The sequence below is a fragment of the Bufo bufo genome, chromosome 1 (genome assembly GCF_905171765.1).
Source record: "Bufo bufo chromosome 1, aBufBuf1.1, whole genome shotgun sequence".
Lineage (NCBI taxonomy): Eukaryota > Metazoa > Chordata > Amphibia > Anura > Bufonidae > Bufo > Bufo bufo.
In genome coordinates this window covers 11,464,581-11,490,946 of record NC_053389.1, presented here as the reverse complement: position 1 = coordinate 11,490,946, position 26,366 = coordinate 11,464,581, and the positions used below count along the sequence as shown (strand labels likewise).

At 45.6% G+C, this 26,366-nt stretch overlaps 1 protein-coding gene across 1 annotated transcript in view; it reads left to right on the top strand.

The window, feature by feature from the left end:
* KCNN4 (potassium calcium-activated channel subfamily N member 4) overlaps positions 1-26,366 on the top strand; it is a 52,696-nt gene that overhangs the window by 18,341 nt on the left and 7,989 nt on the right. The window contains exons 2-5 of the mRNA XM_040420367.1: positions 4,858-4,953; positions 13,918-14,336; positions 17,610-17,742; positions 18,039-18,149. Of these exons, the coding sequence (XP_040276301.1) occupies positions 4,858-4,953; positions 13,918-14,336; positions 17,610-17,742; positions 18,039-18,149 (759 nt within the window). The remainder of the gene's footprint in view (positions 1-4,857; positions 4,954-13,917; positions 14,337-17,609; positions 17,743-18,038; positions 18,150-26,366) is intronic.

Sequence of the window (26,366 nt, the reverse complement as noted above, 5' to 3'; positions counted from 1 at the left end):
TATACTTTCTGTTCCTTTAAATAAAACATTGGGTGGATTTTTGAAAGTGGAGCTGTCTTTCTGGGCCAAAGCAACCAATCACAGCGCAGCTTTCATTGCTGAAGAGCAGAGTATGAAATGAAAGCTGCGCTCTGATTGGTTGCTAAGGACAACCAGGACCTTTAGACAGTTTCATAATTCTTTGGGGGAGATTTATCAAAACTGGTGTAAAGGAAAACGGGCTTCGTTGCCCATAGCAACCAATCAGATTCCAGATTTCATATTCCAAAGGAGCTCTGAGAAATGAAAGCTGGAATCTGATTGGTTGCTCTTGGCCCTAGTGACCAAACAATTTTTTTCCATTTTTTTACTGTTCCCTCCCAAGAGCTATAACTTTTTTTTATTTTTCCGTCTAGGTAGCCCAGTGGGGGCTTGTTTTTTGCAGGAAACGTTGTAGTTTTTAATGGCACCATTTTGGGGTACAGAGAACTTTTATTAACTCTTTCTGGGAGGGAGATGGGAATAAGCAGCAATTCCGCCACTGAGTTATAAATTTTGCCTATCTCATTTGCGGGTGAAGATGTCTGAGAAGGGGGCTCCCTCCTTCTAAACCAGTTAGATGCCGCAGTTGCTACTGACCGCGGCATCTAGGGAGTTAAAGATTCGGCGCTTCTGCCAAACCGGGCGTTTAGAGCAGGCGCCCGGCTGCCATATAAGAGCCAGGCTCCTGCCCGTCACTAATGGGTTGATACTTGATGGAGGGGGGCTATGGATCCTTGGTGTACACGTAACGTGCTGACAGTATATACTGGAGGGGAGGGGGTGTCTCGCTGTATACTGGATTAGAGGCCTGGTGCGCCGCCCGGTATTGGGTATTGTCCTCTTTAAGACTGGCTGCCAACTGGTTGAAACCTAGAAATGGGTCGCGGCCTCTGGTTGGTTGTCGGGGGCTTATTTGAAGGCGTCAGACTCTCATGTGGGCGCACTTATAGGTCCTATGACATGGAGAGCATGCGCACACTGCCATCTGGTTTAACCCTTTAGCGGCATCACGTAAATGCTGTTAGTAGGGGTCATTTATGAATAGATATATGGCAATTTTTGGCGAATATCCGTCGCAGATTCGGTCGCAAAGGGGATTTGCGGCCAAATCTGTGACTCCTTCCCCATCTGTGCCACGGACGGCAGTTCTAAAAAATGGAGGAATGGCGGCAGGCCCGTCTCATTTATCATATTCTACACCTGTTTTAGTCGTGTGACACATCCGGCTCTACATCATGGCGTCCTTTCAGTAAAGAAACCGTGACACAGAAGTGACAAGACCCTAACATATGCCAGCCCAGGGGGCACTATTTTGGCCATAGGGGTCTGTGGCCCCATTTGAGACATTTCCAGCTCTGTGTACACACATGGTGTGAACACAGCCTTATGTAGGCGCTGCAGAGCACACCATATACACAGCACATGTGGCCATAACTGGTGGGGACCTGGACAACCCGGGTAAGGACAGATTTCACACTTGCAGGGTTTGGACTTTTTTGCCTTTAAAATAGCAGATGGTGGCTGCCAGGGATCCTCTGCAGTCAGCGCAATTGTGACTACATGGTTTGTGGTACCTGCCACCGGGGGAAAGAGGCAAGGACAAGTTAAAGGAATTTTTGAAGATTTTAGAACTGATGACCTATCCTCTGGACGGCCATCAGTATCTGATAATACACCGGATCCCCGCCAATCAGCTGTTGCTCCGGTGAGTGCCATGGCCTTCTAGCAGCTTACCCAAGGCCAGTGACGTCACTTTCATCAGTCACATGGCTGAGGAGCAGCTCAGCCCCTTAGAAGTGAATGACGCTGAGCTGTGATACCAAGCACGGCCACTATACAATGTACGGCGCTGTGCTTGGTGAGCTGCTAGAAACAGCTGATCAGTGGGGGGTCTGGGTGTCAGACCCCCACCGATCAGATACTGATGACCTATCCTCTGGATAGGTCATCAGTATTAAAATCTTGGAAAACCCTTTTACTAATGCCCTACTAGGGGATTGTATGGCATTATCTGTATACATGCTAGAGGCTGGATGTTATACACCTGTGGTAATGACAGACTGCATGGCTATAGGCTGGATGTTATACACCTATGGTAATGGCAGACTGCATGGCTAGAGGCTGGATGTTATACACCTGTGGTAATGGCAGACTGCATGGCTAGAGGCTGGATGTTATACACTGTGCTAATGGTAGACTGCATGGCTAGAGGCTGGATGTTATACACTGTGGTAATGGTAGACTGCACGGCTAGAGGCTGGATGTTTTACACCTGTGGTAATGGTAGACTGCATGGCTAGAGGCTGGATGTTATGCACTGTGGTAATGGTAGACTGCATGGCTAGAGGCTGGATGTTATACACTGTGGTAATGACTGCATGGCTAGAGGCTTGATGCTATACACTGTGGTAATGGTAGACTGCATGGCTAGAGGCTGGATGTTATACACTGTGGTAATGGTAGAAGGCACGGCTAGAGGCTGGATGTTATACACCTGTGGTAATGGTAGACTGCATGGCTAGAGGCTGGATGCTATACACTGTGGTAATGGTAGACTACATGGCTAGAGGCTGGATTTTATACACTATGGTAATGGTAGACTGCATGGCTAGAGGCTGGATGTTATACACCTGTGGTAATGGTAGACTGCATAACTAGAGGCTGGATTTTATACACCTGTTGTAATGGTAGACTACATGGCTAGAGGCTGGATTTTATACACTGTGGTAATGGTAGACTGCATGGCTAGAGACTGGATTTTATACATTGTGGTATTGGTAGACTACATGGCTAGAGGCTGGATTTTATACACTGTCGTAATGGTAGACTGCATGGCTAGAGGCTGGATGTTATACACCTGTTGTAATGGTAGACTGCATGGCTAGAGGCTGGATTTTATACACTGTGGTATTGGTAGACTACATGGCTAGAGGCTGTATGTTATACACTGTGGTAATGGTAGACTGCATGGCTAGAGGCTGGATGTTATACACCTGTTGTAATGGTAGACTGCATGGCTAGAGGCTGGATTTTATACACTGTGTAATGGTAGACTGCATGGCTAGAGGCTGGATTTTATACACTGTGGTAATGGTAGACTACATGGCTAGAGGCTGGATTTTATACACTGTGGTAATGGTAGACTACATGGCTAGAGGCTGGATTTTATACACTGTGTAATGGTAGATTGCATGGCTAGAGGTTGGATGTTATACACCTGTGGTAATGTTAGACTGCATGGCTAGAGGCTGGATGTTATACACTGTGGTAATGGTAGACTGCATGGCTAGAGGCTGGATGTTATACACCTGTGGTAATGGTAGAAGGCACGGCTAGAGGCTGGATGTTATACACCTGTGGTAATGGTAGACTGCATGGCTAGAGGCTGGATGCTATACACTGTGGTAATGGTAGACTGCATGGCTAGAGGCTGAATGTTATAGACCTGTGGTAATGGTAGACTGCATGGCTAGAGGCTGGATGCTATACACCTGTGGTAATGGTAGACTACATGGCTAGAGGCTGGATTTTATACACTGTGGTAATGGTAGACTGCATGGCTAGAGGCTGGATGTTATCACCTGTTGTAATGGTAGACTGCATAACTAGAGGCTGGATTTTATACACTGTGGTAATGGTAGACTACATGGCTAGAGGCTGGATTTTATACACTGTGGTAATGGTAGACTGCATGGCTAGAGGCTGGATTTTATACCCTGTGGTATTGGTAGACTACATGGCTAGAGGCTGGATTTTATACACTGTGGTAATGGTAGACTGCATGGCTAGAGGCTGGATTTTATACCCTGTGGTATTGGTAGACTACATGGCTAGAGGCTGGATTTTATACACTGTGGTAATGGTAGACTACATGGCTAGAGGCTGGATGTTATACACCTGTTGTAATGGTAGACTGCATGGATAGAGGCTGGATTTTATACACTGTGGTATTGGTAGACTACATGGCTAGAGGCTGTATAATATACACTGTGGTAATGGTAGACTGCATGGCTAGAGGCTGGATGTTATACACCTGTTGTAATGGTAGACTGCATGGCTAGAGGCTGGATTTTATACACTGTGTAATGGTAGACTGCATGGCTAGAGGCTGGATTTTATACACTGTGGTAATGGTAGACTACATGGCTAGAGCCTGGATTTTATACACTGTGGTAATGGTAGACTGCATGGCTAGAGGCTGGATTTTATACCCTGTGGTATTGGTAGACTACATGGCTAGAGGCTGGATTTTATACACTGTGGTAATGGTAGACTACATGGCTAGAGGCTGGATTTTATACACTGTGTAATGGTAGATTGCATGACTAGAGGTTGGATGTGGTAATGATTAAGACGTGAGACTGGATACTTTTCTCCATATAGTGGATGTGTATTACACATAAAATTTGCTCTCCTGAAGTTCAGACTCCCACATATTATCTCCAATTTCATCCTATGACTCATAAACAAAGCATGAGTTTTATAATAAATCCAGAGTAAATGTCAGGACGTATCACTGCCCGATTTCTACATTTAGAATTGGAGAAGCAAAGACGGCCAAAAAAGTTCAAGGCGTCTGGAAAAAGTGATCATTGATCTCAGTGCTGAATCTAGGAACCAGCGGAAATTACCCAGAAGTGCTAACCTTTGGAGACCTGGTTCCTAGGCTCAGCGGGGGAGGATCCTTGGATCTTCTCATGGGCCAGGCTAAATCTGATTGGTGCATAAACTAACCAATAGTTATCTTTGTGCCAGACATTTATGCTCCAGAATCTTCCCGACCACCTCATGGTATCCTCCTCGTCTTCTCTAACACATTGTTTTCTTCTTTTGCAGTGGTTTGTCTACCTGTACCTGATGAAATGCACCATCAGCATCTCCACCATCATCCTTCTCATCCTCATCATTACCTTCCATGTCAAGGAGATCAAGGTATCTGCATCCATCACCAATTCATATTTGATTGGGGGCATAATGAGGATTTTCAGCCTCAACGTGTTGTCAAATATTCAGGAATGGGGGTTGGGGGGCAACTCTTGGTCAGTGAGGGTCCTCAGGTGGCGGCCACCCTCTTAGACTCGCCCAGTGACCTGCAGCTGCCCTGTCTTGCCAAGTTCCAGCTTTAGATCTTATTTTGAGCAAGGCTTCCAGCAGGTTCCCGTTAAAAGTGAACTAGAGGGGCTATTGTTGTCCACCCAAAGTCCACGTATGGTTGGGGCGACCTAGTGGTGGACATGAACTAGAATAAGGAAATCATTGTGGCATATTGCAACAATATAGGTATACCTGGAGGTGCACTTTAAGACTTAAAGGAACAGTAAAATGAACACACCGTGTTACGTCTATCACAGGGCTTGAGGGGGTGGAGACTAGGAAACAGCACCCCTATGATATGCTCCGCCTCCTCAAGCCCTGCTCTAGACATAACCCAGTGTATGAGTTGTGTCCGGAGTGCTCCTTTAAACCACGACCTTGTAAAGTGGTGAAAAATTGCCAGTGAAAAGAGAAAGAGGCAATTAACGACGTTTCAGATCTGCTCAACGAGGCCAAAAGGACACTGAATTCTCCGCTGTTTTCTCTGGCGGCGGATTAAGCGCCATTGTTACGCCGCGGCCGCCTTTCTCTCGTTGTCATACTAAGACCCTGCACGGAGAGTGAAATATTAAGTGTCCTATTATGTTCGGAGGCCGGAGGCCGTGCCAGGAGTCCCGCGCGATGTATTTGTGCACAATGATCGAGGCACTTAAGGAACTGGCCGAGAGTCAACGCTTTCTATTGACTCTCCGACGATGAATAGACTCGGAGGTCGGAAGAACCTCGCTGTTGACCTCTTCAGAAATTCTCTGTTCCAAATGACTTATTAGCCGTGCCACCGCCAATGCCAGTGTCTTCCGTTTTATATCCTGGCACTCACAGTCTATCAGCGGGTGAAGCCAAGTGCAACCCCAATCCCCTTCCCCCCCCCCCAAGTATCTGGTATCCCATAGAGATGGACATGTAAAAGGGACAGGTCATCTCCCAGTACAGGACTGTGGCTGTCAATCACTTTGTAGCCACGCCCCCTCTGAGCTGCTCGGCAGTGTAAACAGTGGGGACGGCGGCCGTCCTAATACAATACATGGAGACTCCCTGAACCATTATAGCCCCGCCATATAACTGTCCTACCTACCATATGTTCTATTTACAAAGATAATTCCACAGGGAACATTCCGAGGGATCAACGTGGGCAAATATGGGGTTATTGAAGAGCACCTACCTCTAGGATAAGTTCCCTTCACATTAGTATACAGCAGGTAAGGCCCAGATCAGGGCCAGGAATACTAAATACTAAACACCAAAATAATTCCAGGATTCCAATGCCTGGGATCCCTTCATCAAGCTCATAAGACAACTTCATTTCTATTCACTGACAGGAAGCAGATATATTGAACACTGAAAAACCCTGCATGGGGTACAGAAAGTAGATTATAGAAAGGCAGAACTGCTTTGTAGAATTGAAATGCGTTGGGTTTTTGGAGCAGACCGTGAGCTCCACCTTCTCGCCCCTCCACCATCTTGGCGATGCCATGAATGTGAGTGTGCCATTATCTTATACTTGCGGTGCATGCGCAGCGAAACTATTTGCACTTACCTCGGCATCTGACGCTCTCACAGCTTCTGCCGCATGCACAAGTACACATGCTTCACTGTGCATGCGTCAGAATCTGGAGGCAGGTATACTGCACACAAGTCAGAAGCTAAGAGGACATCATATAAACCAAGGCAAGTGCACCCTGCTTCACTGCGCATGCGTCAGAATTTGGAGGCAAGTATACTGCACACAAGTCAGAAGCTAAGAGGACATCATATAAACCAAGGCAAGTGCACCCTGCTTCACTGCGCATGCGTCAGAATATGGGAGTGTTAGAAGCCAAGGCATGTACACTGCAATCACTGTGCATGCGCCACAAACTAAAAGCACGTCATGTCATAAGCCAAGGTAAGTACTCCCCGCTTCACTGCTCATGTGTCAGAGGCCAGGACAGCATCATAAACCAAGGCAAGTACACCCTGCTTCGCTGCGCATGTGCCAGAATCTGGGAATGTGGGAAGCTTTGGCAATTACGCTGTGCTTCACTGTGCATGCACCAAAAGCCAGGATCATGTCATAAGCCAAGGTAAGTACTCCATACTTTACTGCTCATGTGCCAGAAGCTAGGAGAGCGTCATAAGCCAAGGCAAGTATACTGCACCTCACTGTGCAGGCGTTATAAGCTAGCAGCCTGCCAGAAGCCAAGGTAAGTACTCCATGCTTCACTGCGCATGTGCCAGAAGCTAGGAGAGTTTCAGAAGCCAAGGTAAGTACTAAGTGCTTCACTGCGCATGTGCCAGGAGAGTGTCAGAAACAAGGTAAGTACATCCTGCTGCACTGCGCATGATCTGGAAGTGGAAGACAGTGGCACATGGTGAGATTCAGTCAGGTGTGTGATGATGTCCATCACACCAGGGCAGGGATAGGGTCTGGACACCTTCGCATCTCCACAGGTTAGTTACATACTGGACGGTGCGCTTGAGCATTAATCAAAAAGAGGAACCGGCTACTAAGGATGGAAAGTACCGGAGCAGGACGGTCAGGTGGATCAGGGGGCAAAACGCTTCCAACAGGTTCCCAATAAAAGTGACCTATAGGCCGCTATTATTCTCCTCCTAAAGGCCAGACCAGGGATGCTTAACCCGTGGCCCTCCAGCTGTTGCAAAACTACAACTTCCAGCATGTCCTAATAGCTGTAGGCTGTCCGCGGTGATGTCGTGTTCGGTGGACTGACCCACGGTGATGTCCAGATCAGAGAGGAACAATATGGAACTGATATTTATGCAATTGCCTAATATACGCAACCATGTGATTAGGAAAAGGTATACAAATGGTTACATATGGATAGACATGTATCTGCTCTGCTCCGGGGTCCAGCACTAGACTTGGGTTTGAGATTTGCATTCGATTCGGAGCCTGTTAAAGTGGAACTCCACCCAGAACGTCGCCATAATATGTAATTACACAAATACTTGTCTTTAGTTATCATTTGTGGAATATGATTGATACCCAGAGGTTATTTTCAGTTGCTCTAGTCACATCCAAAGCTGCATTTAGGATTCTGCTGGAGAGTGGAGCATTGCAGGAGCTCACAACCTCTGCCCATCTACCCGCATACTATAGATGTCACTGAGGTTGGTCCTCAGTTTTGAACAGAGAGCTGATCTGTGAAAAGGAGGACCAAGAGAATTTTGTGAGCAGCTTTGGATGTGATTGAAGTATAACATCAGGATCAGCGCAGAATAAGTAACGGGAAGTATTTGGAGAGTTAGTCATGGCGGTGCGTGTCAGGTCTGCTCATCCAGTGCAGGCACGTGTGACTAATCCGCCCTCTTCAGACAGTCCTCGCAGAGCCGGATGCCAGTGAGCCATTAACTAGGTCTGTGTGCTCAGCAGGTGGGGCACAGCCGGCACCGGGCGCTGCCAAGTCCTCGCCGCTAGCAATGGAGCCTGAAATAACAGGGCAGAGAAGCAGATGTGGCTTCTCCAGAATATAACGTACGGTTATTAGCGGGCGGATGGAAAGAGCGCGTCACCCGGAGGCTAAAAACGGACCGCTGCCCAGGGCCAAGTGCATCCCATTATACTGCACACAGAGACTGGTACTCAGCTTTCTACCGGCCGGAATTGCACGAAAATCTGCATTGTTTGCTCATCCTCTTCTACTTCCTCCTTTGTGTCAGTCTTCACTATGGTTCTGGCATTCTATTCATGTATAAGCAAAAAAAAAAGGAGATCCTGTGATCAATTTGCTGAACCCCATATGTATTACAGAGGCCCCTGTCCCCTTATATCTGTGGCCCCCGCACCCCTTTATATCTATAGACCCCGTTCTCCATATATTTGTGTCCCCCATGCCGTTATATCTGTGGCCTCCGTGCCCCCTTATATCTGTGGCCCCTGCACTACCATTTATATCTATGGCCCCGCGCCCCCTTATATCTATGGCCCCCATGTCCCTTATATCTGTGGCCCCAGTGCCCCTTATATCTATGGCCCCCGCGCCCCCTTATATTTGTGTCCCGCATGCCCCTTATATCTATGGCCCCCATGCCCCCTTATATCTATGGCCCCCACGCCCCCTTATATCTAAGGCCCCCACGCCCCCTTATATCTATGGCCCTGCGCCCCCTTATATCTATGGCCCCCGCGCCCCCTTATATCTATGGCCCCTGCGCCCATATATCTATGGCCCCGTGCCCCCTTATATCTGTGGCCCCCACGCCCCCTTATATCTGTGGCCCCATGCCCCCTTATATCTATGGCCCCCACGCCCCCTTATATCTATGGCCCCCACGCCCCCTTATATCTATGGCCCTGCGCCCCCTTATATCTATGGCCCCCACGCCCCCTATATCTATGGCCCCTGCGCCCATATATCTATGGCCCCGTGCTCCCTTATATCTGTGGCCCCCACGCCCCCTATATCTATGGCCCCAGCGCCCCCTTATATCTGCGCCCCCTTATATCTGTGGCCCCCTATATCTATGGCCCCAGTGCCCCCTTATATTTGTCGCCCCCAGCGCCCCCTTATATCTGTGGCCCCTGCGCCCCCTTATATCTATGGCCCCCGCGCCCCCTTATATCTATGGCCCCCTTATATCTATGGCCCCAGCGCCCCCTTAAATCTGTGGCCCCCTATATCTATGGCCCCAGCGCCCCCTTATATCTATGGCCCCAGCGCCCCCTTATATTTGTCGCCCCCACGCCCCCTTATATCTATGGCCCCAGCGCCCCCTTATATCTATGGCCCCAGCGCCCCCTTATATCTATGGCCCCCGCGCCCCCTTATATCTATGGTCCCCCACGCCCCCTTATATCTATGGCCCCCACGCCCCCTTATATCTATGGCCCCCACGCCCCCTTATATCTATGGCCCCTGCGCCCCCTTATATCTATGGCCCTCGCGCCCCCTTATATCTATGGCCCCCGCGCCCCCTTATATCTATGGCCCCCACGCCCCCTTATATTTGTCGCCCCCACACCCCCTTATATCTATGTCCCCTGTGCCCCCTATATCTATGGCCCCTGCGCCCCCTTATATCTATGGCCCCCGCGCCCCCTTATATCTGTGGCCCCCACACCCCCTTATATCTGTGGCCCCAACGCCCCCTTATATCTATGGCCCCAACGCCCCCTTATATCTATGGCCCCCACACCCCCTTATATCTATGGCCCCCTATATCTATGGCCCCAGCGCCCCCTTATATCTGTGGCCCCAGCGCCCCCTTATATCTGTGGCCCCAGCGTCCCCTTATATCTATGGCCCCTGCACCCCCTTATATCTGTGGCCCCCTTATATCTATGGCCCCAGCGCCCCCTTATATCTGTGGCCCCAGCGCCCCCTTATATCTGTGGCCCCAGCGCCCCCTTATATCTGTGGCCCCAGCGCCCCCTTATATCTATGGCCCCCACGCCCCCTTATATCTATGGCCCCCACACCCCCTTATATCTATGGCCCCAGCGCCCCCTTATATCTATGGCCCCCTTATATCTATGGCCCCTGCGCCCCCTTATATCTATGGCCCCAGCACCCCCTTATATCTATGGCCCCAGCGCCCCCTTATATCTATGGCCCCCGCGCCCCCTTATATCTATGGCCCCAGCGCCCCCTTATATCTATGGCCCCCTTATATCTGTGGCCCCTGCGCCCCCTTATATCTATAGCCCCTGCACCCCCTTTATATCTACACCACTATGTCAAGGCCGTTGTAGGAGATGAATTCCATATAAATACTTTCCAGATTGCTCTCCCCCATGTGTCAGACATTCGCGGTCTCCCCCGAGCTGCGCCCGTCCCGGTGACTCAGAGTTCTACCCTCTCTTCATGTAAAGAAGGCTATTTTGGCAGCAGGACTATTATTCTAGATGTGTCATCACCTCGGTGTTCTGGTCACCCTGTGCCCGCTCTGCTGGCACAATGTAAACAGTCGGGCGGCTCCATGTCGTTACTGGTGACTAGGAAGATACGGTGACCGCACCTACGGTCTGTGTGCTCGTGATAGGACTCCGCCATATCTGCCCCTGTGTGACTGGAAGAATAGAAAAATAAGGAACATTGTGAGGATTGTCACCTAAAATATTAAATCTTCAGTATTTCTGGGAAAGCTGAGTGATGACAAAGTACTGATTGCTACAGCCCCAGCTTACCGGAAAGTGGGAGACCAAACCCACATATTCATACTGCAATACTGGAGCAATCACCATATCTGCAGGCGTCATGGAGGAGCGCGACAACCCCTGCTGATATCATAACATATCTTTAGGCCCCTTTCACACGGGTGAGTATTCCGCGCGGATGCGATGCGTGAGGTGAACGCATTGCACCCGCACTGAATACCGACCCATTCATTTCTATGGGGCTGTTCACATGAGCAGTGATTTTCACGCATCACTTGTGCGTTGCGTGAAAATCGCAGCATGCTCTATATTCTGCATTTTTCACGCAAAGCAGGCCCCATAGAAGTGAATGGGGCTGCGTGAAAATCGCAAGCATCTGCAAGCAAGTGCGGATGTGGTGCGATTTTCACGCACGGTTACTAGGAGACGATCGGGTTAGAGACGCGATCATTATTATTTTCCCTTATAACATGGTTATAAGGGAAAATAATATCATTCTGAATACAGAATGTATAGTAAAACAGCGCTGGAGGGGTTAAAAAAAATAAAATTTAACTCACCTTAGTCCACTTGATCGCGGCCAGGCATCTCCTTCTGTCTCCTTTGCTGAACAGGACCTGAGGTGAGCATTAATTACAGGTAAAGGACCTTTGGTGACGTCACTCCGGTCATCACATGATCTTTTACCATGGTGATGGATCATGTGATGAGGGAGCTCAGGAGATTACTACATACAGATATTTACAGCCACCACTAGAGGGAGCTCAGGAGATTACTACATACAGATATATACATCCACCACTAGAGGGAGCTCAGGAGATTACTACATACAGATATATACAGCCACCACTAGAGGGAGCTCAGGATATTACTACATACAGATGTATACAACCACCACTAGAGGGAGCTCAGGAGATTACTGCATACAGATATATACAGCCACCACTAGGGGGAGCTCAGGAGGTTACTACATACAGATATATACAGTCACCACTAGAGGGAGTTCAGGATATTACTGCATACAGATATATACAGCCACCACTAGAGGGAGCTCAGGAGATTACTACATACAGATATATACAGCCACCACTAGAGGGAGCTCAGGAGATTACTACATACAGATATATACAGCCACCACTAGAGGGAGCTCAGGAGATTACTACATACAGATATATACAGCCACCACTAGAGGGAGCTCAGGAGATTACTATATACAGATATATACAACCGCCACTAGAGGGAGCTCGGGAGATTACTGCATACAGATGTATACAGCCACCACTAGAGGGAGCTCAGGAGATTACTATACACAAATATATACAGTCACCACTAGAGGGAGTTCAGGAGATTACTGCATACAGATATATACAGCCACCACTAGAGGGAGCTCAGGAGATTACTACATACAGATATATACAGCTACCACTAGAGGGAGCTCAGGAGATTACTACATACAGATATATACAGCCACCTCTAGAGGAAGCTCTGGAGATTACTACATACAGATATATACAGCCACCACTAGAGGGAGCTCAGGAGATTACTACATACAGATATATACAGCCACCACTAGAGGGAGCTCAGGAGATTACTATACACAGATATATACAGTCACCACTAGAGGGAGCTCAGGAGATTACTACATACAGATATATACAGCTACCACTAGAGGAGCTCAGGATATTACTACATACAGATATATACAGCCACCACTAGAGGGAGCTCAGGAGATTACTACATACAGATATATACAGCCACCACTAGGGGGAGCTCAGGAGATTACTACATACAGATATATACAGCGACCACTAGAGGGAGCTCAGGAGATTACTACATACAGATATATACAGCCACCACTAGAGGGAGCTCAGGAGATTACTACATACAGATATATACAGCCACCACTAGAGGGAGCTCAGGAGATTACTACATACAGATATATACAGCCACCACTAGAGGGAGCTCAGGAGATTACTACATACAGATATATACAGTTACCACTAGAGGGAGCTCAGGAGATTACTACATACAGATATATACAGCTACCACTAGAGGGAGCTCAGGAGATTAGTACATACAGATATATACAGCCACCACTAGAGGGAGCTCAGGAGATTACTACATACAGATATATACAGTACCACTAGAGGGAGCTCAGGAGATTACTATACACAGATATATACAGTCACCACTAGAGGGAGCTCAGGAGATTACTACATACAGATATATACAACCACCACTAGAGGGAGCTCAGGAGATTACTACATACAGATATATACAGTCACCACTAGAGGTAGCTCAGGACATTACTACATACAGATATATACAGCCACCACTAGAGGGAGCTCAGGATATTACTACATACAGATGTATATAACCACCACTAGAAGGAGCTCAGGAGATTACTACATACAGATATATACAGCCACCACTAGAGGGAGCTCAGGACATTACTACATACAGATATATACAACCACCACTAGAGGGAGCTCAGGAGATTACAATCCTGGAAATTGCCACAGAAAAAGGGTGGAGCGTATGCAAACCCCTCCTAAAAGTGTCAATTTTGGGGCATTTTTGAGGCAGGGGGTAAACATCACGATTTTGTTTATAGAAATGTAGATAAGTTTGTCACTTCATCTCGTATTTCAGGTTCCGCGACATGATGAGACATGATCTAATACTTTATGTTGTCTTCCTCGCAGCTCTTCATGACGGATAATTCCTTGGTGCACTGGCGCATTGCTGTGAATACTAAGAAGATGGTGTGGATTCTTCTGGAGATTATGGTCTGCGCCATCCATCCATTCCCCTATGCGCAACGGTGCAATGAAATGGAGGTACCGAACTCGGAGAAACAGTCCCTGATTTTCCTGTCACAGGCCGACATATTCTTGTCCATCCTGATGTTCTTACGAGTTTATCTGCTGCCCCGGACTGTGCTGCTCCATAGCAAGGTGCTGGCGAACGCCTCCTACCGCAGCATCGGGGCCCTAAACAAGATCAAGTTCCAGTACCAGTTTGTCATTAAGATCCTGATGAACACCTGCCCGGGCCGAGTCCTGCTCATCCTGACCATCAGCCTGTGGGTGGTTGCTTCTTGGGTTCTGTCTGTGTGCGAAAGGTGAGAGGGCGACTAATGACACCCCATAAAGGGCAACTTACAGAAATAAGCCGTGTGGCCCAGGATTCCTAGTGGGTTCAGCTATACCACCTGGATACACAGTGGACAGTGCTATGTATTACAGTAATGTGCAGTATTATAGTAATTATATTCTTGTACATAGGGGCAGTATTATAGTAGTTATATTCTTGTACATAGGAGGCAGTATTATAGTAGTTATATTCTTGTACATAGGAGCAGTATTATAGTAGTTATATTCTTGTACATAGGAGCAGTATTATAGTAGTTATATTCTTGTACATAGGAGCAGTATTATAGTAGTTATATTCTTGTACATAGGAGCAGTATTATAGTAGTTATATTCTTGTACATAGGAAGCAGTATTATAGTAGTAATATTCTTGTACATAGGAGCAGTATTATAGTAGTTATATTCTTGTACATAGGAGGCAGTATTATAGTAGTTATATTATTGTACATAGGAGCAGTATTATAGTAGTTATATTCTTGTACATAGGAGCAGTATTATAGTAGTTATATTCTTGTACATAGGAGCAGTATTATAGTAGTTATATTCTTGTACATAGGAGGCAGTATTATAGTAGTTATATTCCTGTACATAGGAGGCAGTATTATAGCAGTTATATTCTTGTACATAGGAGCAGTATTATAGTAGTTATATTCTTGTACATAGGAGGCAGTATTATAGTAGTTATATTCTTGTACATAGGAGCAGTATTATAGTAGTTATATACTTGTACATAGGAGCAGTATTATAGTAGTTATATTCTTGTACATAGAAGCAGTATTATAGTAGTTATATTCTTGTACAGAGGGGCAGTATTATAGTAGTTATATTCTTGTACATAGGAGCAGTATTATAGTAGTTATATTATTGTACATAGGAGCAGTATTATAGTAGTTATATTCTTGTACATAGGAGCAGTATTATAGTAGTTATATTCTTGTACATAGGAGCAGTATTATAGTAGTTATATTCTTGTACATAGGGGCAGTATTATAGTAGTTATATTCTTGTACATAGGAGGCAGTATTATATTAGTTATATTCTTGTACATAGGAGCAGTATTATAGTAGTTATATTCTTGTACATAGGAGCAGTATTATAGTAGTTATATTCTTGTACATAGGAGCAGTATTATAGTAGTTATATTCTTGTACATAGGAGCAGTATTATAGTAGTTATATTCTTGTACATAGGAGCAGTATTATAGTAGTTATATTCTTGTACATAGGAGCAGTATTATAGTAGTTATATTCCTGTACATAGGAGCAGTATTATAGTAGTTATATTCTTGTACATAGGAGCAGTATTATAGTAGTTATATTCTTGTACATAGGTGCAGTATTATAGTAGTTATATTCTTGTACATAGGGGCAGTATTATAGTAGTTATATTCTTGTACATAGGGGCAGTATTATAGTAGTTATATTATTGTACATAGGAGCAGTATTATAGTAGTTATATTCTTGTACATAGAAGCAGTATTATAGTAGTTATATTCTTGTACATAGGAGCAGTATTATAGTAGTTATATTCTTGTACATAGGAGCAGTATTATAGTAGTTATATTCTTGTACATAGGAGGTGGTATTATAGTAGTTATATTCTTGTATATAGGAGCAGTATTATAGTAGTTATATTCTTGTACCTAGGAGCAGTATTATAGTAGTTATATTCTTGTACATAGGAGCAGTATTATAGTAGTTATATTCTTGTACATAGGAGCAGTATTATAGTAGTTATATTCTTGTACATAGGAGCAGTATTATAGTAGTTATATTCTTGTATATAGGAGCAGTATTATAGTAGTTATATTCTTGTACCTAGGAGCAGTATTATAGTAGTTATATTCTTGTACATAGGAGCAGTATTATAGTAGTTATATTCTTGTACATAGGAGCAGTATTATAGTAGTTATATTCTTGTACATAGGAGCAGTATTATAGTAGTTATATTCTTGTACATAGAAGCAGTATTATAGTAGTTATATTCTTGTACATAGGAGCAGTATTATAGTAGTTATATTCTTGTACATAGGAGCAGTATTATAGTAGTTATATTCTTGTACATAGGAGGTGGTATTATAGTAGTTATATTCTTGTATATAGGAGCTGGTATTATAGTAGTTATATTCTTGTACCTAGGAGCAGTATTATAGTAGTTATATTCTTGTACATAGGAGCAGTATTATAGTAGTTATATTCTTGTACATAGGAGCAGTATTATAGTAGTTATATTCTTGTACATAGGAGGTGGTATTATAGTAGTTATATTCTTGTATATAGGAGCAGTATTATAGTAGTTATATTCTTGTACCTAGGAGCAGTATTATAGTAGTTATATTCTTGTACATAGGAGCAGTATTATAGTAGTTATATTCTTGTACATAGGAGCAGTATTATAGTAGTTATATTCTTGTACATAGGAGCAGTATTATAGTAGTTATATTCTTGTACATAGGAGCAGTATTATAGTAGTTATATTCTTGTACACAGGAGGCAGTATTATAGTAGTTATAGTCTTGTACATAGGAGCAGTATTATAGTAGTTATATTCTTGTACATAGGAGGCAGTATTATAGTAGTTATATTCTTGTACATAGGAGCAGTATTATAGTAGTTATATTCTTGTACATAGGAGCAGTATTATAGCAGTTATATTCTTGTACATAGGAGGCAGTATTATAGTAGTTATATTCTTGTACATAGGAGACAGTATTATAGTAGTTATATTCTTGTACATAGGAGCAGTATTATAGTAGTTATATTCTTGTACATAGGAGCAGTATTATAGTAGTTATATTCTTGTACATAGGAGCAGTATTATAGTAGTTATATTCTTGTACATAGGAGCAGTATTATAGTAGTTATATTCTTGTACACAGGAGGCAGTATTATAGTAGTTATATTCTTGTACATAGAAGCAGTATTATAGTAGTTATATTCTTGTACATAGGAGGCAGTATTATAGTAGTTATATTCCTGTACATAGGAGGCAGTATTATAGTAGTTATATTCCTGTACATAGGAGCAGTATTATAGTAGTTATATTCTTGTACATAGGAGCAGTATTATAGTAGTTATATTCTTGTACATAGGAGCAGTATTATAGTAGTTATATTCCTGTACATAGGAGCAGTATTATAGTAGTTATACTGTTATACATTGGGGCAGTATTATAGCATATAAAGATTATTATATACATCAGTAGGCGGTATGAATATATTTATATCTACTTTTTTCCCCCCAGAGATACTCAAGGGACGGCTAATCTGACGAGTTCTATGTGGTTGATTCCTATCACCTTCTTAACCATTGGTTATGGGGATATGGTGCCTGATACTATTTGTGGGAAGATGGTTTGTCTCGTCACCGGAGTTATGGTAAGAAGAAGATCTGGGGTTGGCTTAGAATGGAAGCTTCGGCGTTATAATTTCGCTCTGTATTATACTCCGGTTCCTATTTGGCCTCATTTCCTGCTCCTTCGTAATCTGGTGACACTAATATGTCCGCCTGCTCGGGTTTGTGTCTGGGTTCCTTCAGACTCCTGGACGTCAGCTCTGCTTTAGGTCCATGTACATGAAGCGTTTCCTGGCCAGCGGTCCCCGAGCAGTATACGGGCCCCTGTAGTCTACATGTTGGATTCGGTGTGGGGTCTCACTTTGTGCCTCTGTTCCAGGGGGTCGGGTGTACGGCTCTGATCGTTGCTGTAGCTGCTCAGAAACTGGAATTTACTAAGGCAGAGAAGCACGTACATAACTTCATGATGGATATCCACTATATGAAGCAGGTAAGTGCTCTCAATCATACAGATTTACATAGGACCCCGATGGTTTTCTGCTTTCCTGTGTAGATCACTACATTGACTCCAGGCGGGTCCCTACCATAGATTGCTGGGCTCCACAGATCGCAGTCCCGTCTTTATACGGCTAGTTTACATATTGCTACTGGGCCCATTGGCATCTTCGGCCCAAATGGGTAGTTTAGGATTAGAAAAACATGGCTGCTTTCTTCCTAAGCAGCGCCACACCTATCTATAGGTGGACTCTGGTACTGCAGCTCAGCTCCATTGCAATTTATGTAGAACTCTGGAGCTGCTTTTTGGAAGAAATCGGCTGTTTTCCTTCTCCTGATCGCCCCCTTCCTACAGGTACAAAAAAGCGTCTGAGATGAGAATAATCCCTTTAAGAAGATATTTCGAACTATCCAAGCAGTTATACACTCTATGAAGGAACCTTCTTCTTAAAGGATTTTCCCGTTCTCTTCTTAATCATTAAGATCTGCAACTTCCTAAAAGGCTTTTTGTTACAATTTCTCATCATTCTAAATATCTTTGCTTGCTGTCATTGAATGGAAACAATCTGTTTATGTTTCCTCTCTGGCATATAGTTGCAAAGGGTACATGCACCATTGATGGCAGCTCTTATAAATCTTATTCCAGCCACTTTTTCCTAAATTTTGCTCTTCGCCATCATAGCAACGGTTGGCACAGCACAGCAAGCAGAGATTGTATCCGGCTCTGGGACCAGCAGGAGCCACCAGCCTGTGAAGCACCTCACTGAACACAATAGTTCCCTCATCTGCCAGCAGCTTCTTGAGCTCATTCTACCTGCTTGGTGAATAGGGCCGCAGAGCATCATGGGAGCGGAAAATGAGCTCTTGCAGTAAGTGGCGGTATCCTGTGATACAACCGCTCCTACGTACCACATGCACACAGCTGCCAGCAATGCAGAATCTTTTCCAGTGACACCGATGGGATCAAGAATCATGTGAAATACAGCCGGACCCTTTATTGCTGCCCCAACCACACCCTGACAGTAAATGCCGCTACACATAGCAGTGTATATACATATTTTGCAGTCCACAAACCGCGGATCCACAAAACACAGATTCCGGCCGTGTACATGCTGCCATTTTTACTCCCGTAGAAATGTCCTAGAAATAGGACATGTTCTATTTTTTTGCAGGCTGGCGCAACAGGCAAGTTGTGTGCTGTCTGTATCTTTTGTGGGGCCCCATTGAAATTGATGGGTCCACATCCGATCTACAAAAAAAGTGGGTTGGATGCAGACCGAAAATACGGTCGCGTGCATGAAGCCTAACGGTCCATTCACACGTCCGTAATTTGGGTCCGCATTCGTTCCGCAATTTGTGGACCCATTCACTTTCAATGGGGCTGGAATGGATGCAAATCCACATTTCCTGGATCCGCATCCGTTTTTTCGGGATCCGCATCCGTTTTTTCGGGATCCGCAATTTCGTTCCTGGAAAAAATAGAACATGTCCTATTCTTGTCCGCAATTGCGGACCAGAAAAGGTATTTTCTATTATAGTGTCTGTGATGTGCGGATCCGCAAATTGCGGATCGCACATTGCAGGTGTCCGTGTTTTGCGGATCCGCAATTTGCGGATCCGCAAAACACTTACGGACGTGTGAATGGACCCTTACAGTGAGATAAAATTCTAATATTGTCCATAGGCAGCCCAGAGACATAGAACCATACAGTGTCCAGATTAATAGTGCCATACATCGTTAAGATCAATAGTGTCATACAGTGTCCAAGTTAATACTGCCGTACAGTATCCAGATACACCACACCGTACAGTATCCAAATCAATAGTACCATACAGTGCCCAGATCTATAGTGTCATACAGTGCCCAGATCTATAGTGTCATACAGTGCCCAGATCAATAGTACCATAGAGTGCCCAGATCAATAGTACCATAGAGTGCCCAGATCAATAGTACCATAGAGTGCCCAGATCAATAGTACCATGCAGTGCCCAGATCTATAGTGTCATACAGTGCCCAGATCAATAGTACCATAGAGTGCCCAGATCAATAGTACCATAGAGTGCCCAGATCAATAGTACCATACAGTGCCCAGATCTATAGTGCCATACAGTGCCCAGATCAATAGTGTCATACAGTGCCCAGATCAATAGTGTCATACAGTGCCCAGATCAATAGTACCATACAGTGTCCAGATCAATAATACCATACAGTGTCCAGATCAATAGTACCATACAGTGTCCAGATCAATAGTGTCATACAGTGTCCAGATCAATAGTACCATACAGTGCCCAGATCTATAGTGTCATACAGTGTCCAGATCAATAGTACCATGCAGTGCCCAGATCAATAGTGTCATACAGTGTCCAGATCAATAGTACCATACAGTGCCCAGATCTATAGTGTCATACAGTGTCCAGATCAATAGTGTCATACAGTGCCCAGATCAATAGTGTCATACAGTGCCCAGATCTATAGTGTCATACAGTGTCCAGATCAATAGTACCATACAGTGCCCAGATCTATAGTACCATACAGTGTCCAGATCAATAGTACCATACAGTGTCCAGATCAATAGTGTCATACACTGTCCAGATCAATAGTACCATACAGTGCCCAGATCAATAGTACCATACAGTGCCCAGATCAATAGTACCATACAGTGCCCAGATCAATAGTGTCATACAGTGCCCAGATCAATAGTACCATATAGTGCCCAGATTAATAGTACCATACAGTGTCCAGATTAATAGTATCATACAGTGCCCAGATCAATAGTACCATACAGTGTCCAGATCAATAGTACCATACAGTGCCCAGATCAATAGTACCATACACTGTCCAGATCAATAGTACCATACAGTGCCCAGATCAATAGTACCATACACTGTCCAGATCAATAGTACCATACAGTGCCCAGATCAATAGTGTCATACAGTGCCCAGATCAATAGTACCATACACTGTCCAGATCAATAGTACCATACAGTGCCCAGATCAATAGTACCATACAGTGCCCAGATCAATAGTGTCATACAGTGCCCAGATCAATAGTACCATACAGTGCCCAGATCAGTAGTACCATACAGTGCCCAGATCAATAGTGTCATACAGTGCCCAGATCAATAGTACCATATAGTGCCCAGATTAATAGTACCATACAGTGCCCAGATCAATAGTACCATACACTGTCCAGATCAATAGTACCATACAGTGCCCAGATCAATAGTACCATACACTGTCCAGATCAATAGTACCATACAGTGCCCAGATCAATAGTGTCATACAGTGCCCAGATCAATAGTACCATACACTGTCCAGATCAATAGTACCATACAGTGCCCAGATCAATAGTACCATACAGTGCCCAGATCAATAGTGTCATACAGTGCCCAGATCAATAGTACCATACAGTGCCCAGATCAGTAGTACCATACAGTGCCCAGATCAATAGTGTCATACAGTGCCCAGATCAATAGTACCATATAGTGCCCAGATTAATAGTACCATACAGTGCCCAGATCAATAGTACCATACAGTGTCCAGATCAATAGTGTCATACAGTGTCCAGATCAATAGTACCATATAGTGCCCAGATTAATAGTACCATACAGTGCCCAGATCAATAGTACCATACAGTGCCCAGATCAATAGTACCATACAGTGCCCAGATCAGTAGTATCATACAGTGTCCAGATCCATAGTACCATACAGTGCCCAGATCAATAGTACCATACAGTGTCCAGATCAATAGTGTCATACAGTGCCCAGATCAATAGTGTCATACAGTGCCCAGATCAATAGTGTCATACAGTGCCCAGATCAATAGTACCATACACTGTCCAGATCAATAGTACCATACAGTGCCCAGATCAATAGTACCATACAGTGCCCAGATCAGTAGTATCATACAGTGTCCAGATCCATAGTACCATACAGTGCCCAGATCAATAGTACCATACAGTGTCCAGATCAATAGTGTCATACAGTGTCCAGATCAATAGTGTCATACAGTGCACCATTGACTTATGTGTCCTCCCATCTGGACATGTACGGCACAGGCATCTTCTGAGCTCTTGCAGTCACAACATTGGGCCAGTGGGCATCGTAAGATGTAGGCCAAACTCTGAGTATCCGTCATTTCAGTAAAACACTGCACGTAACCGGGCACCTACCCCCCAAGGTATGTTCCTATGTAACCGAGAGCCTACCCTCCAACGTATGCTCCTATGTAAGCTGGCACCTACCCCCCAAAGTATACTCCTATGTAACTGGGCACCTACCTGCCAAAGTGTGCTCCTATGTAACCGGGCACCTACCTGCCAACGTATGGTCCTGTGTAACCGGGCACCTACACCCCAACGTATGCTCCTATGTAACCGGGCGCCTACCCTCCAACATATGCTCCTATGTAACCGGGCACCTACCCTCCAACATATGCTCCTACAGTATGTAACCGGGCACCTACCCCCCAACGTATGCTCCTATGTAACCGGGCACCTACCCTCCAACGTATGCTCCTATGTAACCGGGCACCTACCCTCCAACGTATGCTCTTATGTAACCGGGCACCTACCATCCAACGAATGCTCCTATGTAACCGGGCCCCTACCCTCCAATGTATGTTCCACTGCTGGGTACAGCAAAGTTCCCACAAAATACACTAGTTAAGGAAACTCGAGTAACAGGGCCCCCGAGCGGCCGCAGGTATTGTGACCTTCTGATAACGATCTCGCCGGTCTATTATTACAGGCGGTGGAGGCTTTTTATCCATCTCCAAATCTACCGAGGTCCCAAAGGTGCCTTTAGTAGTCACACAATACAGGGAGGGTGACGTGGAGGGCGTGACCTTCAGTTTCTTATTATAGCTGGGTCAGAAGACTTGAGCTTCCTCAGAGGAAGCAATTAAGATTTCCAGGCAGGAAAAAGACGTTTACGAACCGTTTCGAAGTTAGATTAACCATGGAGAGAATCGGGGGCATCAATATTTACCAGCCAGTGGACGTCTTCCAGATCTGACCTTATGAGAACGTGACTTTTGAAAGGCCCTCGTTAGCGATGACCCAGATTACACTTGTAAAGATCATTCCCCATAAAAATACAATAGATGGCCTTGTAAGGTCCGCTCATTTCCAAGGGAGACGTGGGGTTTGTAAGGGTGGGGTGAGGGGGTCCTAATTCCGCTGATGCCGGGACAGACATAGAAAAATGCCCTTCATACCCCCTCCTTCTACACATTCCACACTTGTACACCGGGTGGTTTAGAGGTTAGTGATTGTATACCTCTAATACTCCTGGTGGTCTAGAGGGGGGTTTAGATGTCTCTGGTGGCCTCTCCAATATCTATTCTGGTCTCGGGTGGTTATGGGTAAGTATAGACTATGAACATCCCAGGGTAGGGTGCTTAAAGATGTAGAAAACCATAATTGTGGCCTCTGACTGCCTTATTATTGAGAAGAAAGAGAAGTTTTGTTCTTCATGCAAATGAGCTGGCAAGTGTCCCCAACTTGGCAAGTGCTCAGCTCTCCTGAGTGAATGCTGCCCAATGTACTTCATGCCACCCCCTTGGCCTTGACGGACAGTTTAAGTGATCTGTAAAGTTGCTGTACGCAGCAGAAAACTCTTGCGCATGCTCCCTGTGGTCCCAGGCTGGCGCATGCGCTCCAGTTAGGGGTGGGCGATATGGCCTAAAATCTATATTGCGATATAATTTTAAGCATGTGCGATATGCGATATATATCGCAATATATTGTTTTCTATATTTGGGGGGGGGGTGTTTAAACTTTTTATTTTTTTACTTTTTAGTTAATAACTATTAGCCTCCTTAAGGGCTAGAACCCTTGTCATATTCACCCTGATAGAGCTCTATTAGGGTGAATAGGACTTTACACTCTCCCTGCTGCCCTGTGCTTTGTGCACACAACAGCAGGGAGCCGACCATGGCAGCCAGCCTCTCATGTGCCCCCCAGACTCTGATCAGCCCCCCAGCCCCTGATCCGCCCCCCAGCCTCTCCCTCTTATCAGCCCCCTCTGGTAACCCAAACCCACCCCCCATCGCTCCCCAGTATTTATCATTGGTGGCAGTGGCCACAGGGTCCCCCTCTCCCCCCCCCCCATCATTGGTGGCAGTGGGCAGTTCCGATGGGTGGGCAGTTCCGATCGGAGTCCCAGCAGTGTAATGCTGGGGCTCCGATCGGTTACCATGGCAGCCAGGACGCTACTGAAGTCCTGGTTGCAATGGTATGTTAGTGATCAGCATTATACTCACGTGCGCCGTGGCCGCCGTGCGCTCCTTCTTCTCATAGGTCTGTGCGTCGCATTGCTAATGCTGTAAGCATTAGCAATGCGCCGCACAGACAGAAGAAGGAGCGACCGGCGGCCACGGCGCACGTGAGTATAATGCTGCTCACTAACATACCATGGCAGCCAGGACTTCAGTAGCGTCTTGGCTGCCATGGTAACTGATCGGAGCCCCAGAATTACACTGCTGGGACTCCGATCGGAACTGCCCACTGCCCACCGATCGGAACTGCCCACTGCAGAGACTGAAGAACATTCCCGGCACCCGACCTCTGACAGGACGCTGTGATCCGCACAATTAACCCCTCAACTGAGGGGTTAATCGCGAGGATCACAGCATGCAGTCATAGGGGCCGGGATATGGCCAGCACATTGGTATTCAGGCATTCATTGGTGGCGCAGTGGCCACAGTCCCTCCCCTCCTCCTCCTCCTACTCTGTTCTTAGTGGCCAGCGGCAGCCGCGCGCAGTGGGGAGGGAGGGGCTCCCTCCTTCTCCACTGTGTCGGCTCAGGAAACCATGGTGCGCGCCGAGAGCGCGATCATATCCCGGTCCGGCGATTTGCGCAAAATCCATATCGTGGCACAAATTTATATCGCATATCGCCTATATCGCCCACCCCTAGCTCCAGTCACCCTGCCCTGGGCAGAGCAGAGTCCTCAGAGTACACAGTACAGAGTCCTAACAACCCTGCATTAACTCAATGAGGACTTTACCGACTGAAGGGAGAGTACTGCGCAGGTGCCATACTGGTACTGCACAGTGCACCCACGAGATTTTGCAGCCGCACACAGTAACATTGTAGGACAGTGAAGCTGTCAGTCAAGGCCAGGAGGGCGGTGTACAGTCGTGGCCAAAAGTTTTGAGAATTACATAAATATTGGAAATTGGAAAAGTTGCTGCTTAAGTTTTTATAATAGCAATTTGCATATACTCCAGAATGTTATGAAGAGTGATCAGATGAATTGCATAGTCCTTCTTTGCCATGAAAATTAACTTAATCCCAAAAAAACCTTTCCACTGCATTTCATTGCTGTCATTAAAGGACCTGCTGAGATCATTTCAGTAATCGTCTTGTTAACTCAGGTGAGAATGTTGACGAGCACAAGGCTGGAGATCATTATGTCAGGCTGATTGGGTTAAAATGGCAGACTTGACATGTTAAAATGAGGGTGGTGCTTGAAATCATTGTTCTTCCATTGTTAACCATGGTGACCTGCAAAGAAACGCGTGCAGCCTTCATTGCGTTGCATAAAAATGGCTTCACAGGCAAGGATATTGTGGCTACTAAGATTGCACCTCAATCAACAATTTATCAGATCATCAAGAACTTCAAGGAAAGAGGTTCAATTCTTGTTAAGGCGGCTTCAGGGCGTCCAAGAAAGTCCAGCAAGCGCCAGGATCGTCTCCTAAAGAGGATTCAGCTGCGGGATCGGAGTGCCACCAGTGCAGAGCTTGCTCAGGAATGGCAGCAGGCAGGTGTGAGCGCATCTGCATGCACAGTGAGGCCAAGACTTTTGGAAGATGGCCTGGTGTCAAGAAGGGCAGCAAAGAAGCCACTTCTCTCCAAAAAAAACATCAGGGACAGATTGATCTTCTGCAGAAAGTATGGGGAATGGACTGCTGAGGACTGGGGCAAAGTCATATTCTCCGATGAAGCCTCTTTCCGATTGTTTGGGGCATCTGGAAAAAGGCTTGTCCGGAGAAGAAAAGGTGAGCGCTACCATCAGTCCTGTGTCATGCCAACAGTAAAGCATCCTGAGACCATTCATATGTGGGGTTGCTTCTCATCCAAGGGAGTGGGCTCACTCACAATTTGGCCCAAAAACACAGCCATGAATAAAGAATGGCACCAAAACCCCCTCCAACAGCAACTTCTTCCAACAATCCAACAACAGTTTGGTGAAGAACAATGC